Raw genomic sequence first — 19,491 nt, 5'->3', positions numbered from 1 at the left:
ATCAAAATTATTCTGCAACATTCCTTGAAACTAGCTCTCACGTAGTAGACAGCTGGCACGAAAAAGCAAAACAAAACGCATACTTGAGCATACATTGCAAGCAAAAAAAGAAAAAACGGAAGAAACAAAAATGGCTAAATGGTAGAGTCGTCGTTGTGTTAAATTTTACTTACCAGTCGTATAACGCAAAGAGATTAGGACAGGTAGAAGATATAGTATGGAATAAATGATAAAATTTAACATGTGCCAGCGATGTGTTTGTGTATGGGTGTGGTATGTGTGTGCGTGTGTGAAAGTTGTAAGCTTGTAAGAAATGAAGGAAAGATAGTTTTCGTTTTGAGTATTGAACCCGTAAACTTCCTCGATGCACCAAGGGAACTGGTGATTCAGGAGATCAGCAAGCCCTTAAGAACGAAATGGGTGAAAGGACAAAAGGTTCGAAATATATGTGACGTGAAAGTATATATTCGCCCGCCATTTTCTATGTGAGATGATAGCTCATACCATAACAAATGGAAAGAAACCTAAACGATCCACTAGGCCATACATGCAAATTAATCCTTTCGATGCGATTCAGATGCGATTGAAGAGATCGACTATCGTGGATGGAGTCTACGGTTACACCAACCTAATTGGAAATATAATATAATTTTCCTTTAGTTTGATATTGATTTTCGAGATCGAGATTGTTTTCCCTGACTAGACAATGCTCTCTGAATTCACCACATGTTCTGTTATACACGGGGAGGACGAGGACGAATACGGTGCGTTGATTAATGATTGAGGGTAAGGAAGTAGCCTGAGTGGCATTAAGGAGAAAGAAGGTAATACGGTATGCTTGAGCATGTGTGTTGCAAGATTCTAAGGGCTCCAGACTCAGCAATTGACAGCGTACAGGATGCAACGGTAACAAAGCGAGGTAACAAATCCTCCAGCATCCACCATCCGCTGCACCATTGCTATAGCTCCCACGCTATAAGAGGACCAAAGTACTGAGGCATATTCCAATGCTGAGGCAATGAGCAGACAAGGGAAACTAATAGAGCGTTCAAGCCCCTGATGTCACGGAAGTCGGGAGCTGAACGGCTCAAAACGTTCTCATTTTGGTTGTTGAATGTTACTCTCGACTCTCCAACAGAACACCAAGATCTTTTACCCATTAAACACGGTCAAGCGGAAACGGAAGATTGTTATGGTTGCATCTAAAGAAAAGAAGATCTTTAAAATGTGCAAGCACTCATGCTCTAATGCTTTGTGAATACAGAAGACTTTAGAAAGTTTAACAGAAGGCGCTTAGAAGTTTAACAAAAGTCTAGCTCATTGATCTAATTCCTTATCAAAAACAAATAAGAGTATAACTACACACATTGCAGGTGATCTTCGACAATCACTGACCATACACAGGACTTCTGTTCGTCATACAAGTTTGATCAGCATGTTGCGGCTACTTATTCGGGACTCATGACATCCCGATTGTTGTCGAAGTCAACGAATCCAATAACTCTTCTTTGACGAAAAGAATTCATAATAGAACGTTGATGAGTCTATTCTCTCCCTAATGAATCAATCTGATCTTCAGTTTTCCACAATAGATTCTGATGTCACAAGATCAGCAACTGGAACATGTTCTACGGTGGAACTCCGAATAAAATATACAACGAATGCTGTCTCCTCGCAGACATAAAGGTAGAGGTTTGCACGTCCCTCTGCATGTTAGTAGTTTCTTCGAGCCTAATCCTTAACACAGCAAAACAATTAAGCCACATGAATTATTAAAGTTTACTTTTTTATTATTTACATTACAGTCGCAAAAATAACAAGACATTCAGTCACATTAAAACTTATTTTTATATAATAGTACGGTTGGATCATTACAATCGTTCCTCGTATACTGAGCCACCATCTTCCTCATCACTGTGATGCTCTTGCACCTCTATCCGTTCGACTACTTCGTTGAACTTCACGTTTTTCGGTTCACTGAACGTGTCCTGACTCGATGTTCCAAAAACGGCTGCGCCATACTCATCTTCCTCATCTAACCGTTCGGTTAAAGATCGTGCTAGACGCTTACTGTCTGTATTGGTATCTTCAGACTCTGTGGAATAGTGTTTTGGGAGCAGTTAATATTTTTATCTTTTTATATCCATCTTTTTTTTTCTCACACATACCTTGCATAGTGATACCAGTAATGTTAATCGATATTTTCCGATCTTCCATCACTTCTGGATCAGCGATCTGTTCCTTCTTGCCACCTAACGTTGGTGGTGTTGATGGTGGTGTAGAATCGAAGTCATTTTCAAGCTGTACTATGTCTGAAGGAGTGTTGTCGGCACCTTTCATTAATGGCCTCACGTATCTCAGGTACAGTACGATGGTAACAGCCAAGGTGATAAGAAGAAGTGCTCCCAGTACTGAAGTCGAAGCTATTAAGCCACTGTTGCTGGAGCGATCGGTCAATTCTTCTGGACAGCTGGGCGTCGAAGGGCAGGAAGGATTCGTGCTATTGCCGTAGCAAACGGCATCATCAAATGACGTTATGGCGGATGTTCCAATGTCTGGGAATACGTTCCTTATAGCGCTGAAAATGAAATGAAATACAACATAACATGAGTTTGGAGAAAGAAATGTTAAAAAAGTGCTCTTTTCAAACGCTTACTTCCGGATGTCGTCCGTACTCAAGAGTTGATTGTTGTCATTCAAAGCGTACACTATCAAACGCATGTTGCTAGTAGAATCCTCAATTTCTCTTGCTACTGCATTACGCTTTGCGCGTAATGTATCTGTCTCAGGGATATAGGCTTGACGGAGTACCTTCAGGTTGAAATCATTTTGGAGATTTATCTGCTCTATTATGGCTTGTACGCTTGCCTCGTTAACCGTAGCTACAGTAACAAACGCGACATGATCTTCATTCAAGCGATGTACCGCTAGTTCCAGGGTAGTACTGCGCCCTTCTACGGCTCCTTCACGATCCGTAGCAACCACTGTTAGATCGATGAGATCCGATTCTCGCAAAGCATCTTTCGTTGGTTCAATCGAGCCAGTTACGGAATCTATCATGAAATGTGTATTTTCCGACAAGCTATATCGCACAACAGCGTTTAAACCCTCGTCCGCATCAGTCGCTTTAACGGTCACGAGTCCTGAGAGCAACAGCCTACTGGCTAATAATGGTTCAGGAAAACCGAGATGTACCGTGTTTCCTGAGGAGGTAGTTGGTTCAACGAAGACAGGATCGTTATCGTTAATATCATCCACGATTATGGTCACAATGGTAATATCCGATGCGTAGTTTATTGTGTCCATTTCAACGAGCGATCGTTTCACGATTGATCGTTGATTTTGCTCACGTGTTTCATCCGTGTCGATACATTTTAGTTGCATTACAAGTTTAAATTGTGGTACTTGCATGGCTCCAAACAGATCTTCATTCTCGCGATCAAAGCTCCTGGAAGCAAGCCATTTTGTTGCTTGATCGATGTAAAAGTAAGGTTGTTGATCCTCGGTTGGCTGTTCACTGATCAAGTCGTACGAACAGGATGAGCTTAACTGAGTATAGAAAATGGTTGTGTATGGTCGTTCTTCTTCCAGATGACGCACGATCAACACTTGATCGACCGTGGATTGCTTTTCGCCTTCGGTACACTCGTATTGGTTCAGTACATCGAGCCAAACGTTTGCGGTAGCCATCTTGCCTGCTGCTGTGTTCGTTGCATGCACGAAGAACTGATACACGTTCGGTACGATTGGATGAACAATCGTTAAAACTCCTTCTGGTGTTATCGAAAGTAGCGACTGTAAATAGGCTAAAGGAATAACAAGGAAATTATTATAGGAGCACCCAATAAATGAGATATTGTCTAGGTACCTTAAGTTCCCTATACTAAATTTGCGTCTTAAATCTAAACAACTAAATGATACTCACCATTCGCCACCACTATGGTATGCTGTACCACGGTTGTCGGATCCTTTACTGTAGCGGTTACCGTACCTATTGGACCGGTAGTGTCTCTCCTAAGTTGGAATCGGTAATTGCCGTTCGCAAACACAGGTACATCCTCCTGAACACCTCCTGTTGTACAATTATAGCAGCTAGAACAATCCACAATCGGTGGTACGGGAATACAAGGTGCTGCAATCAGTCAAAAGATTAGCGGTTATTGTTATTCGTTTTTGTAAATGGTAACAAAAGATGAATCATACTTCCTTCGGGAACCAGTATCGTAACAGTGCAGGTGCTCTTGACATCATCAGAAACTGAAGCAGACAGGACAAGACGTACCATGTCGAGACCCTGAAAATCATTCGTTGAAATTGTCCGGGAGAGCTTCAGCTGAACACTTCGATCATTTTGCTCCAGTGATAAAAAGTCAACATTAGATTCGATCACCGTAACAAGGACTCCGGTTGAAAAGCTCGTTCCTGTTATCTCTATTGCATCCGTCAATGATAACTGAAGATCTTCATTGAACGCGCCGTTATAGATATTCTTCGAAAACAGAGGCACTAAGAGCTGGCGATTTACCACCACGATAGAGTCTATCTCATTTCCGGTGGGGTTTTTAAGGATAACTCGGAACTTGAAGATTGTCCTAGACTGTAGCTGTTCCTCGGAAGCCGAATCTTTTAGAGAAAACTTAAACAAATCGTCCACCAATGATCCATCGAACAGTTGATAGTCATCTCCGGCTAGATTCCACTGATAACCTGGCTCAGTACTGTCCATCGCTATCCTTAGTTCCGATCCTTCCAAAAACTGCACATCTCGTTCTCCAGCAGTGATAAACCCGTGAGCTGAAGAATGTGCGAATAGAGGTTGCCGCAGCTGTGTAATCTCTATCACAACGAACGATGTGGACGTCTCGCTGCCAGGATTGGTGGCTTGTACATACACGCTTAGGTAGTGCTGGGACTTTAAGTCGTTCCAGTTGATGGAATCATCTCGAACCTTTAGCTCGACCGTAGGCCCCGCTCTTGAGATGGTAAACAGTGCTGCATCAGTTCCAGCGACACCTATCTCCGTGTTTTCCGTAAAACTGCCAGCGGATAGTTGGATCGGCTCTTGGAAACTTAACTCGGTTGTACCCTGGACGATGGTGCCACTATACAGTAGCTTCGAGAATGTCGGATTGATGATATCGTCCAACTTTATAGTGATCACAATGGTAGCGGTATCATCCGCACTGTACGCATTGTTGATCGTCAACATGAAGCTTAACATATCACGTCCCTCGATTTCGCTCTGTGCAATGCTGTCTTTGAGCGAAACTTTGAACTGGTTATCCTCTACCAGCACCACATCGAACAGGTTGGCATCACCGTTGGCAGCAACGTACTGAAACGTGGGCATGATCGTGCTCGGTTGTACGGTGATTGTGTCAGCAGCCGAAAATATTACTTCCTTCGTACCTTCCTGCAGAGAACCTCGATAGATGGCTTTGGTGAAGGTGGGTGTGATCGCGGGCAGATTTTCTACATCGATCACGAGCGTGCACTGTGTCATTTCGGAACCGGGATTGACGGCTTGCAGAATGAGCTGATAGTAGACGTACGATCGCACCTGATCCCATTTCACCTCGGGCTTCAGAAGAATGTCGACTGTGCTGCCATCCTCTGCTAGCTTCACCTCGAACCAGTTGTTTGACAACGCGTCAACGATAGTAAATGATGTCGATTCCTTCACGCTTCCACTCTCCCAAGCAATTGGAGCAGTTCCAAAATTCACGGAGCTAGATCCTTCGATAATTTTCCCATGGAATGAGGTACTCGTAAAGATGGGTTTAACTTCGCGTAGTATTTTTACCGAACAGGACACTGTTGCTGGTTGACTAGCACCAGGATTGGTCGCGACGACTATGAATCCAATTTCGGACCGCAACATTATTTGCTCGTTGGATACTTCTTCGCGCAAAAAGAAACTCAAACTCTGATCGTCCAGTATGACGTACCGCACCAATGAACTATCGTATCCTTCTAGTTTGTACTCTGTATTGCTAGCGATTGTTTGCGGCGAGAGAGCTACTTTTTGGCTGAAGCTTATTTGCTTTTCACCTTCGTTAACTTCTCCAACGTAGAATAGGTCGGGAAATTCTGGAGCAATTGTACGATCAACATCGACTAGTATGGTAGTGAAGCCGGACGCCTGTCCTGGATTGATACATTCTATAATAAATTCAAACCGATCAACAGTACTCACATCAGTCACATCCAGTTCCTTTAGCAGCTGTATGGAAACAATTCCTTGCGATAGTTTCACCTCAAAGAGATCAGTGTTGCTGTTACGAGTGGTAACTGTGGTCAGGTCCGTGTAGGTGCCGGGTTCGAGAATGATTTGCTCAAACGGAACCAACTTCAAGTCTACATCGATTCGGGACTTGTAGAGGGGTTTTTCGAAACGAGGACTTTTGATTAAAGAATGCCTCACGTACACAATTACTGGCACAACTGTATTAGCTGGCAGCTCTGGGTTAGTAGCTTTCAAGTTGAATTCCAAGTGATCACGAGCTTCAAACTCATCATCGGTCAGCGCTGTCTTCAGCTTGATGCGCACACCGTCCGTAACCGGCACTAATGATTCCAGCGAGAAGAAGCTTGCATCGTCGCCTTCCATCGTGTAGACGACACTTGCATCAGTTGATTCGGGCGTTAGCTTGGCCACTATCTCCTCGACTAACTGTTTCGATTCATCAATCACACCATCGTAGATGAGCCTTTCGAAAGTTGGTGCAGCAGTTCGAATGATACTGATCGCTACGAAACAATAGACTTTCTCCGAACTGGGATTGCTTGCTTCCACGGTAAATGTAAGTCGATCGATTCCTTGCAGCATCTCTCTGGTAACATTCCTTCGGAGGAAGACCTCAAATACATTATCCGCATTAAATGGTTGAATGTCGAAGAAGTACCGCTCATCGACGACACTTAGTTTCGTCTCGGTGGAGAATGATTCCGGCACAATTTCTACGTACGGTAGACTGACTGCTAACGTTTTTTCCACCATTTCACCCTCCAGCAAGGATTTGGAAAACTGCGGCAAAACTACCGGTGTGCGCAGTACCTTGAGGATGACAACAGCGTGCGCCCCTTCTTCTCCCTCCAGTTTCGCAACAATCGAAAGCATAACGTAGCTTTTGTCGGTTAGTTTTTCCGGTGTAACGTTGTTCGATGCTATGGTGATTGTGCCGCTAGTATCGGCGCTAGAGGTCAAAAGAGTGATATCACCTGAATAGCTGTACTCCAAACCTGACACCAAACTATCCGGAGAAATTCTAACGACAGGCACACTCAACACACCGGATTCCGTAATTGTACCCTCGTACACCATCTGTTCGAAATGGAGATCTTTTGTGTTGCTTTTTTCCACCGATAATAGTAGCAGCGCTTCGCCGGTTCCGACACTCGCTTTATCCGCTTGCACAGTTAGCAAAAAGAAGTTCTTTTCCTTGAGCACTACGTCAGATAGCTGACTCGATGGAGCTATCGTTACTTGGTTGTCAGCAAACGTCGCGGTGAAGTATTGGGCATCCTCTCCTGTCAATTGCAGCCGCACACTACTATCACTGGTGGATGGCACTAGTTTGATACTGTCAAGTGTGATCACTTTGTCTCGATCGATGGTACCGGTGTACAGAGATGCTTCGAAGGTGGGAACAATTTTTGGATCAGTCGACAGCTCCACTACCAATGCCGTTCGACCTATGGTCTCCGTTCCCGAACGACTGGCAGTGATGGTTAGAGTAAGCAATTTCTTTTCCTCGTCGATGGGTTTATCCGAGCGTAAGGTTACGGTTACACTGCTCTTATCAGCTGGAGATGTGACAGTGAAGTAGTCCACATCCTCACCGGAAGTTTCAAAACCCACGGTAGAATCGTACGTATCCGGCACCATACCGAGACGGACGGGAGTGAAAGTATCACCGATTTTAAACGATGTTCTATAGAGATTTTGCTCAAACTCTGGCGGTGGTATGAACGAAATCACCGGATCTCCTTCAATGTTTAGTGTTGCTTGTGATGTTTTCGGAGGGGTTCCTTCATCCTAAAAAAACGCACACAAATAAGAACCAGATTAGGCAAGATTAGCGTACACATACACTGCTCATCGTTGACTCGGCATACATACCACGGCAGTAATCTGCAGTGAGATCGGTGGTTGTATCTTTGTCAGCGTTTGTTTCGTTATCAGATTGGCTATAAACTGCGTGCGCGACGACCCACTCGCTGTCTCGACGGTAAAGTAATCATTTTCGGCAATGGAAAATGATACCTTATTTTTGGTTATATCATAATCGTTCGCTACAACGCCTTTACCCTGAAATGGTGCAATATTAAAGCATACGCCAATGTTGCTAAAGCATTCGAGGAATCAATGCAATCGTAACCTTACACTGTCAATGAACTGTTGTATATTAAATTCCCTTGGCAGTGGCAACGGGACCACTATGTTGTAGATCGTTTGGGAGAAAAGTGGTGCATGATTGTTCTCCTCTTTGATAAACTGTCGAAATGTCATTTCGCCGGACGAGCCCGACGCACAGCTGTAGACGATCAGTTGCAGAAAAAATAGGGTGTCCTCCTGTTTTTCGTAATTAGTAAACTGTTGATTCGTTCTAATCGTCAGTTTGCCGTTGGCGAGCACAGCATCAATGTACACCGGCAAATTGGCTGCGGTCGCACTAACTGATACTGAAGCGACATTGCTAACGTCGTGCTCCGCTAGCGTGTAGCCTGCACCGACAGTGGCCGAAATTTCCGGCCCAATCGGGAACGTTGGGCCGAAGGAGAGTGTTGGTGATGAACAATCTGTGTTTGGAGATGAAAGGGTGATAAGGAATTTATTGCTTTACATTTACAGGTGGCGTCAAAATTCGAGGTTCTTTGCTACCAGTGATAGTTCGTCGCTGGTACTCCATTTGGCAGAAGCTTATCAAAGCATCATGTAGGTGGTAGAAAGACTTGCTTGTACATTAATGACTAAGAGCCTAGATGGAAGAACTGACCTTCAGAGCACCGGCGAGCATATTAACAAATGATTCTTCGAAAGTGACATTTTCTGTTACGATCACTAGAAGATTAGATATGAGCAGTTCTTCCGGTCTATTCAGATAGACTATGGTCAGGTACCTTGTTTCAAATTAGGTATTTAAGTAAATTATTATTATTCTAATTATTTTATTTATACTTCTCTGCCCTGCGACTACACAAAAGTAACTTAATATCTAATTACCCTTACCTAATTCCTAGACTTACAGCAAGGAGGTTAAGGAAGAATGAAAATTAAACCCATGAATCACTAGCTTTAATCTGACTATAACACGAAGCCATAGGAGCTATAGGAGAATCTGGGAGATCGAGAAGAAGGGAAGCGATGAAAGAGGTTTGAGCTGGGAAGCGGCGATCTTGCAGCGAGCGTAAGCCTAGCAGTTGACATCTGGACTCGTAAGGAGGTAGAACAGAGGTCGAGCAACCCGGCAATTTTCGAGTAGCAAACTTAGCAGAGAGGGTCCAGACAGCTGGACAGTACTCCAGTAATGTCCTTACCAACGAGTACAACAGAGCCATAAAACTCAGTGGGTCCGAGAAGTGTTCTCCAAGTACTGCCGAAAACAGCAGCAAAACTAAGACCAGAGTCAATCCAAACACCTAGGTCTTTGATGACCGAAACATGGTTTACAAAGATGCCACTGAGAACATTAGGGGGCATAATAGGAGATCGGGAACGACTAAATGAAATAGAATTACATTTATCCGGACCGATCTAGGATATCCTGAAGGATAGAACAGTCGGACAGGGAGGAGGTAGGGTGGAACAGTTTAAGATCGCCAGCATAGCAAAGGAAACAATTAGCAGGCAGGATTGAGGAGACATGGACAAGTTATTAAACAGGACAAACAACAGAGGACTCAGGGCACTTCCTTGCGGTACTCCAGATTCGGAAGCAAAAGGGAAAGACAGGGATCGGTTTAACATTAACCGAATAGGAGCGATAACATAAAAAGTAGACCAACAATGAAACAATTTGGCAACTTACTCCGAGTAGAGACAATTCATCTAGTAATGTATAATGGAGAAACTCTATCAAGAGCCAATTTAAACTCAGTGTTGATAGAGTCAATTGGCGCAACAGGTACGAGTTGGGAGGATAAAAATTGACGTATAACACATTCAACTGGACATAGTGGAACGCTTAGGAAGGAAACCATGTTGTTGAGGGAAAGCATTACTACGAGTCTTCTTCTCTTTCTTGGCTTAACGAGATCTAAGGTCATGCCGGCCATCGAAATTGGCTTACTAAACTGCCGATACCACGTAGTTGGTTAGTCAGTCCTCACTGCGGGGGGACGGTCCGGATGGGATTTGAATCCCGGTTCCGCCGTTTGAAGACCAGCGCCGCTGTCCTGTCCCTACACCACCGGGCCGTCCTACGATTACTACGAGTGGAATGAAGGGATAACGAATGAAGTATGACAGAGTATGATTATTCTGCGCTTGTTGGATGTTATAGAGGTAGATATGGATTAAAGGGGTAGATATGGAATCATAGGGACAAATGGCATAATGTTATCGTGATTTTTTAAACTGCATTGAAGACAGAAAAATACATAATTAACGGGATCTCCCAGGTTCAAAAAGTCCCATGATCCAGACAGTTTGATCTACATCTTAAGAACATCACAGTTGTTCTGTGCCAAAAATTTGTCACTAGGATTAAGCACTTCTATACTTAACACAAACCAGATAGCTTCGTGTTTTGTCTGATAAGGACAAGAAATTGCATGGTGTGTCGTTTTGACGATAATCTCTCGTCGAAATCTAACGATAATATGGAACACGGATGTACATTTCGCCGCATGAGGTAATACCACCCTAAGCAGTAAGATAACAATGATGAACAATACAGTGCCATCGAATATTCAGCCATTGATAACACTAATTTAATTGCACTCGATTGTGGTAATATCTTGGCAAAACAACAATCCAGACCTTAAAACTCCCACTCAAACGCGACCCAGATGAACGGAGTAATTCGATTGTATTTTTGCCCAACATTTACCTCAATTGGACCGTCATATTCAATTGTAAATAAATAAATTTACCTCAATCTTTGGCTATTGCCTATCACTAACTTAAACGGGACAAACCGCTTTGCTTTGTCGAGCAGTGATGAGTCAAATGGGGGGAAATTTGCACTGATATAGGGTTTCTCTATATCTGCACCATACCTGACACTCAACGAGACACATTAGGCAACTGGAATAGATGCAATCCATCAAAAACGTACACCCCCCGGCTGGTTCGGACGAAGACGTTTTAATGGACATGTTTGAACAAGCAATCAACAAATGGCCAATGATTGTAGCTGTCACTTTTCGATAGTATCTATCATCACTTTGGCTGCCCTCGGGTCTTTGTCGGGTCTTGATGAGGTTGTTTTCTTTTTGTTTTCTTTCGGCCTATGTGCCGCACTGTCACGTTGCAATATTGTCGTCCGATTTCCTAGTACACTAGTACACTCCTCACATTTAGAAAATCGGTAGTACGGATTTAATAAATCCCTTCCTGAACATCACTGGCAGGTGTAAGCCATTTATTCGCACATTAAACTCGATTGCTCACCTTGCGCATAAACGGTGGCAGGCACTTGTACCAACGTTACTATCACGATTAAAGAAAGCCTTCTTAAGGCACATTCCTTGCCACTATCCATTGCACTGCCGACAGCTGCTTAAAGATGACACGTGAGAACACATATGAAGTGAGAACACACTTGGCACTTGGCGTTTTTTGTTTTGTTTTGCGCTTCCTGAAACTGTTTGCCGTGTGCTAATTTTTTCCTAACTGCACTCACATCCGTCCGCACGAAGGTACCGCTCACAATCGACTGTCCGCAACCATGGTTGTGATGGGTGTATGTCGCGGAACTTCTGCGCCACCCTTGCCGTGATGTGTGTGATAGGCAATATCGGGCATCCGTCGATTGATTCTGTTATCTGATAAATTAAAATCAGATACGGCTGTGGACGGGGAGCCGCAGGAAGATGTCAACAACTACAGTAAGCAGCACATGCAGGAAGCACTCTCTGTATCTTATGACCCACTACCATTTACTGTTTACTGAGGATGTGACGAAGCATATGCCTTTGTGCTCTATCTGGGGGTTTTTTTTTCTTTCGGTGTGGGGGAATGTACTTTAGGATTTTGATGAAGTGCATTGATTAAAGAAATCTCCGAAAGAATACACCGTTTTTACGGATTTTCGGATATTGAGCTACTGTTTTGTAGGCAGACATGAATAACAGGTCAACTGCCTCCTACAATTCGGACTGCAGATCATCGAGGTTTCCACGAGGATCTCCACTTTTATTTTCTCTAGGATCTAGGCTCTAGTCTCGCAATATTCGCAATCAAGCCTTTTTGTGTGCTTCTTTTCAAGAAATATATAAATAAAGTTAGGTGAGAATACAAATAAACGTTTAGCATAAGAAATGCTAGCCATAGACTTTTAATGAAACAGAAATTTTAAGGATAATGTCATAAATCAACGTTTAACTAGAGAATACCCAAACATACCATATGAGTAATATAGGAATTCTTGCTGACATTTGGAAATGGCTTACTAATCTTATAAAATCGTCACTCGTCTCGGTGATGAATAGACCATAGATTCAAACATTTGACTATCATTCAACTTACTTCAGATAAATTGTTGAATCTTGAAGTCGTACGTTCACATAGTTGTAACTACCATCAACGGTCAATGGCAGGAAAATAGACAGGAGTAGGTGGTTTTTTTTTTCTTCGATCTGGTGCAATAGAGGCACATCAGAGTCTCAAAGGTGAACACTTCCGCTGTAAACCCGTTCAGATCTGCTTGAAGAAGCTGTTTTCTAAAGGATTTTTTTTTCGTTTATTTATAGAGGCTTTGAGTCTTAGAGACTACATTCGCAATTTCTAAAGGATTGAATATGTGGTGCTGAAGAAAACAGGACAAAAATCAAAATGAACCTCTATTGCACAGGGGTAAGAATGATTTTAAGATCTTAAAATTTCGAACTTCAAACTTTAAACGTGTGGTTCGGTAGCGGTTGCAGTGGAGCCGGTATTCATACGGTAGTTCCTTTGTAGTTAGGACTTACTATCTTAACAACGTGCTATTAAGCAAGTCTAGTTAAGAAATCGATTGCCGGTATCATAAAGCAGGTAGTTGAGCCAATAAGAAGAAGAAGAACTTTTGGCATTCATCACGGACGAAACTGGAATTATACAGCATATTTTTTTAGTCCCAGTACTAACAGTAGCAGATCTAACAGTTGGTGGAATAGGCGGCCACCTTGGGCTTCGGCAGCTGCTCCGTATAAGGGGTATAAGGGCCCCGTAATAGGCAGCATAATTAATTTACATGATGAATTAAGTGTCCGATTTTTGCTATCCATGTGAAGTCATGTCATCGAATTTCCTACTAACTTTCTCTACACTTACTAGTTTAATGATCGTTGAACATTGATCCAAATAAGACAAAGGCTATAGAGAAATTTAGGCGTAAGGATCGGTTTAGGTAGTTCCACAAAAAGTTGCGCGATCCAAAGACGCATCCAACAACACGCAGAAAAGCGCTGATTACTCGCTCATTTTAGATCCGATCGGGAAGTTCCGGATATTGTTGGATGCGTATTTGAACCGCGCATGTTTATGTCCAACATCTCTACCCAATTCCTCCAAATCCTGCCGAGTCATTCCATAAAAACGATTTTGCACAGTTTTTACACATTAACTGGGTGGTGGGTAGAGGGATCGGAGTAGGATGTTTGACAAAAAAGATGCGTGGCCCAAAGATGCATCCAATCGTATACATAACGATCCGATCAGACCAGGAATGTTCGAGCTATCGTTGATTTTCCACGGGAATGCTGCTGGCAGAATTTCTCGGGAGTTTTTGAAAAATCCCCCTTAGTTCCCTTTAAAATTAAAAAAAAAAAACCTGTATAGGTATTTTGAAAAGATATTTAAATAAAGAAACAAAAGTGGAAATAAATTACATAAAATTGAAAAATATACTCAAATCGAACGGAAAAATATGTTTCATGGCGGACAGAAATGATTTTGTTACCTTTTTGAATTTCGATTTGCTACCTCCTCGTCTGGTATGCTCTCCTGTTATCTGGTATTAAATTTTGTCGCATCGATATTTGCCTCGTTTTGAGCCGACTTTCTTCTGGGAGCGACTGGTAGTAACAGGAGTGCATGTATTCGAGGAGGTAGCTGATATCGTGCATGAAATTTTCAAATTCAAATTCAAATTTTCGAACTCGAATTTTCGAATTTGAGCTATAGCTAGCTATAATTTCTAAGCATTTGATGCGCCGCTAAGTATGCAAAGCGCAAAGCACTTGGCGATGTTTTTTTCTACCAGCTGAGCAAAACTCGATGTTTTTTTCGGAAAAATGTTACCTCCTGCACTAGTATGTTTTCCTGTTATTCGAAATCAAATTTTGGAGCAAAATTTGTTGGCGCTTTCCGATACAAACAAGATCGGAATATTTTTATCTTCGGAGGGAGAAAATATTTTACTGCCAAACGCAATGTAAATTTTATCGAAATATTGTTTCTCCTTATTTTATTAAAGTAATTAAACCAATTGGGAATGTTTTTTGTTTTCATTCTTCAATTATAGTAAACAAAGTAAAGACGATGGTACTTGAATCATCAAATTAGATTAGTGATATGATTCTACGGCATAGTTCCATCCCCTCCTGGTGCTGATTATTTACTTATTTCTCAATGGTTTTCCTCCATGTTTTGTTTGGCTGTTGGCGGGAACTTGAGGGGTGTCAATGACAAACTTAGCTAAGGATCATGTTCGAATATTTTAAACATGGAGACACTTGTTATGTGATCTGAGAAACACTATAAGGATGTAAGGCTGAAAGGATGTCAGGATGGAGGAATAACGGCCCTGGAAAACCATCAAAACCATAGTCCACGCTCTCAAGCACACGCAGGGATGTGATGTCCTCTCGTGGAATGATAATGACCCTCGACAGTGGGCGCAGCAGCGAATCTAACAGTGGGCGGAGTAGGCGGCCGCTTAGGGCCCCAGCAGCTGCTTAGTTCAAGGGGTCTAGTAAAAGGGGCTAGGGGTCTAGCAGTAGTAGCTACCTCAAAAGGAAACTCCCCCTCATTCGCACCTAGGCTCTCCAAACACCATGATCAGCGACTGCCCTCACTAAAAACTGGGTCTTATATTTGGAAGACGGAACAACAGCGAAACGTTCGAGCACACCCGGGATAAGGTGCCCTTGCACGGTTTGGAAACATTTCTCCAAACCAAAGTGAGTTGTAGCTAGCCTGTAAAATAGTTTTAAGCAATACGACCAGGCCGTCCTTCACGAAATGAAAAAGGAGTTTAGACCAAACAGAGAGACAACTGGGACCAAAGTCTTCTGCAGCAGACCAACTCCTACTGAGGGAGAATTAAGAATAGGAAACGATGGTAAGGCTTGTAGCGAGCATACATCATCAAATATGATTGTTAACGAAACTTGCAAAACACATTAAAACAATATATTTTTTCCAATCAACCAAATATTTATTTTTCTCTGAATCACGCCCTCAAATCTTAAATTCTTTCATTTTATCCCTTACACACATTCCAAGCCCTGCTGCCTCTCTGCAGGCATGAATTTTAAAACGCGTTCGCGATTGAGCCTTGTTGATTTAACTTTGTTGTTTTCTGTTCTGTGTGTGTGTGTGTGTGTGTGTGTGTGTGTACTTAGAATATCCTGCAGCAAGAACCAATCGAAGTGTTTTCCCTCTGTAGCTTTTGAAAGAACACCTACTGCCTTTTTTCAGTGGCCAAACTTCAAAAACGAGAAATCGGAAATTAAAACGTTCACTACAGACGAACAAATAGTTCTGCGTTGGTGTGGTTGTGTATGTACATAGCCGATAAATCCGTACCGTTTTGTGTATTTTTCCTCAGTCACTGCATCGTCCTGGTGTAGCCTAGGTGTGCTGGCAAAATCAACAATCAAAATCCTGAACTTAACTATATCTCTGTGCCTGTTTGGGCTCTCTCTCTCTCTCTCTCTCTCTCTCTCTACTGCAGGTTGCTTCAAACTTCAAACAGTATGCACCGTATGCACTATCTACTATGCTTCACTTCAACGCTCCACGTGTGAAATGTAATATTCATATCCGTGTATTTGCATGTTCTATAGTGTGTGTTAGTGTGTTACTTTCTTTTTGCTGCTTTTTATCTCTCTCCCTAAGGGAGCGGCTTTGGTTCAACATGTTAAACTATGCTTTGCGATTTGCGTTCTACCACCCCATGCCGTGTGCTACATGATTTAAGCTACAACTTTTAACTATTAATATAGCAGACGGTTGGACGCATTTTGTTCGCGCCAACAACAAACACGCCCCGTACTCCCTTTTACGCTTCCTTGGTACAAAACAAAACAATCAATTGGTGTTTGCTTGGTTCAACTTTGCGATTAATATGTTGTTTTTTTTTTTGTTTGTTTGCTGCTGCTCTATTTGTGTTTGCATCATGTCTACCTTTCATGCATAAACGTATAACATTTGTTAGTTCGTGCAGGCTGGGCGTAGGCGTTTGATTTGTCGTTCAACTTTGCTATAACGTCGCCGAAGACCCACGTTGCGTTTCATCAACTTTTAAATTTGCTTTGCTTTTGTTTATTTTTCTTTCTTGGTTCGCGCACAATTTCTTCACCTCACTAAGCAAATCTTACAAACAGCATGGAGTTAAAGTTTTTCGTTTCATGTTACTTTTGCTTCTTTTTTTTTAGTGACTAGCATTAACGCTACAACTAGTTCCGCTACATTTTATAAGCCCTGCAGAAAGGTGTTGGTGATGTGACGCAAAATGGTTGAGCATTATGATTGTAGGCGGAATGATGTTTGGTTTTTGGTTGCTTTTTTTTTAAACCGCTTTTAAAGATGTTAACCACGAAGAAAAATTGGCACATTCAATATGTGTTACGGGTTTTTTTTTAAAAACATCGTATCGAAACACACAACGAAGACAAAACACACTTTGAAGAACACGTGGAAAAAGTTTTTTTTTTGTGTGTGCCAGAATTTGGAAATAGTGCCCCTAGGGAGGAGATGATGTTGCTGATATGAATGCTAATTTCTGTACAAAACCGTCGAAACTCTAGCGGCTTTTTTTTTTTGAATGCGGTTTTTTCAAGGGTGTAAAATAATTAATCTCATCAGCTACTAACGAAAATGCATAAAATGGATTCACTTAAGCTATTAGCTTGGTTTAAGGCATTTGCTGCAGATGCACACGAGGGCGTCTGCTCTAGAGCTTATGGTTATGATGTGTGTGAAAATTGTTTCATTTTCCCATTACGTACTGCAACGGGTTCAAGAGGAGAATGCTTTGCAAAAAGCAATCGGAACTTTCTAACAAAAACAAATAGCTTTTTTCTCTCTGTTTGTTGTGTAAATATAGAACAAAATCTTTATATATTTCTTGTTTGCAAAATAGATCCTAGGTGGTAGTGGTTTAAAAAACTAATCACACCATTTTTTACACGGGAGGAGAGTTTAGCAATTTTTAACAATGAACGCGTAATGTTACTCGAATCGTAACAGCAGCATATCAACGTTTTTATTTTTTGGATTGCATTGCGGTTTGCTGTAGAAGGGTTGTGTGTTTAGGGTGGTAGAACACTCCTTACAGTGCATCAAATGTCTGTGCTTCATATACGCCCTTAAACTTTAATCGCGATATTTAACAGCATTTATTAGAGTCGTCCACCTGTAATGACCTGAACCGCGCTGCTCAACTTCTTACCGCTAATATTATTACTCATAAATGTGTTCTTTTTTGTTATAATACATTAGTGTAGGTATGTGTGTGTCTATATATATGTATCAACTTTTCTATTGCTACTGCTGCTTTACTCTTGTATCTCGCCGTACTAATATACTCTTTTGCCATAATACTTTGCTTCTGCCGCAAGGGTTCTGCGCCAGCGCTGGAATGAATCGTAGCATATTGCAACAGCTTGCTATCTTCCGCATCCGAATCCGTTCCATTTTCAACAGTACACAAAATATGCATCCTTTGTATAATATCTTCGGCACACGCGCTAGCGCCCTTTCGTGGTGTGTGCAGCTTGGTAAGCTAACGATTCATTACACGACGCCATTACACCCAGGTCGGACAGAAGAAGAATGAAAATTAAACAACGCAAACACTTACACGAGAACCGGTGCAGTGTATGCTTTTTTTTTTCTTTTAATCCGAAAGACACTCCGGGCATGGCAAACGGAAACGATACTATAACACGTGGTCGTTTTCAAAAGCTCTGATGGTTGGTGATTGTGGTGACAATGGAACGTAATTTTAGTATTTTGATAACACTTTCATGCATTAAGATTGCTATACTTGAGTTTACTGTGTTTTGTTAGGCACGGGCCAGTTGCCGTTGCCGTGTAAAATGTAGTTACAGTTTGGCTTTCATCGAGCATATCAGCATATCGCATCTAATTGAAAGTCCGTTAAAGATTAAAGGAAGAGTACATTCGAGGATAATAAATTCGTTATAACACTTCTCGCGGGCGCCCCCTAAAAACACCACGTGCTTCTGCGCCGCCGACGACTACAATTTAACGGTGAATAACAACGATTTCAACTGCTCGTAACGAGGGACTACTACTGGCTGAAATATCTGTTTGTAGCTTTCGTTTATCTACCGGGTACGGGGGGGATTTTTTTCTTGCACACCGCTACATTGCTTCTCAGTATGGCTATAAGTATGTGTATGGGGCATTCCATTCTCGCTACGCGGCTGCTTACGAACTGTGATTAATTTCGCCGCAATAGTGCGCGCGATGGGCGAAGGCTTCCGTTTCTAGTTAGCATTGTATATTTGGGAGTATGCGGACAACGCATATCCGGCATCCCTGCGCTAGTGATAAATAGTGTATCGATGACTCTACGCATCCGCGTCTACCCATGCGAAAAGCTAAACTTCATCCCAGCGCCTAGCGCGCTTTCGTCCGCGAATCGCACCCTTCATTTTTGGTTCCATATAGAGCTTCCCAATAGTAACGAGCTATTGCTGTTGTTTCAAAGTTTTATAAATCGTTAGATAAGAAAAAATGGGACCATTATTTAGTTGTTTTATGTTTTGATTTCCAACTTCCCACAACGCACTATTTTTCCGCACACTAACAACACCTAACAAATGGTGAAAAGGGAAGCAAAGATTTCAGTTTTCAGTTCCACTTATCTCATAGTAGTGTTCATTGTGATACAACAGTATACAGTTAGTGGGATGGCTGTATGATTTTCTTTCCAACGCTACTGTTGCTGATAAAGTCCTGCATCTTTTCCTCGCCGGGAAGCGAGGGCGACACATTCGGACGAAAACTAGTCGCAATTGTTCGGGTGGGAAACGGTGGTACCGTTGTTAAATGCGCTCGGAGTTTGTGGTTCGGTAAGGAGTTTCGGT

The 19,491-nt window shown here is 42.2% G+C and overlaps 2 protein-coding genes across 2 annotated transcripts in view; one reads left to right on the top strand and one right to left on the bottom strand.

The window, feature by feature from the left end:
- Positions 1–19,491, top strand: part of LOC126561676 (SRSF protein kinase 3) — a 415,191-nt gene that overhangs the window by 58,161 nt on the left and 337,539 nt on the right. The window lies entirely within an intron of this gene.
- Positions 1,867–11,708, bottom strand: LOC126561281 (uncharacterized). The gene is made up of 8 exons (XM_050217260.1): positions 11,618–11,708; positions 8,387–8,802; positions 8,123–8,311; positions 4,204–8,038; positions 3,926–4,132; positions 2,657–3,806; positions 2,169–2,578; positions 1,867–2,095 (listed from the first exon to the last, which is right to left on the bottom strand). The coding sequence occupies exons 1-8, from the start codon at positions 11,706–11,708 to the stop codon at positions 1,872–1,874; spliced, it is 6,522 nt and encodes a 2,173-aa protein (XP_050073217.1). The 3' UTR covers positions 1,867–1,871.

The sequence above is a fragment of the Anopheles maculipalpis genome, chromosome 3RL (genome assembly GCF_943734695.1).
Source record: "Anopheles maculipalpis chromosome 3RL, idAnoMacuDA_375_x, whole genome shotgun sequence".
NCBI lineage: Eukaryota > Metazoa > Arthropoda > Insecta > Diptera > Culicidae > Anopheles > Anopheles maculipalpis.
The sequence above is the reverse complement of the archived record's forward strand: the minus strand, read 5'-3'. Positions and strand labels throughout refer to the sequence as shown.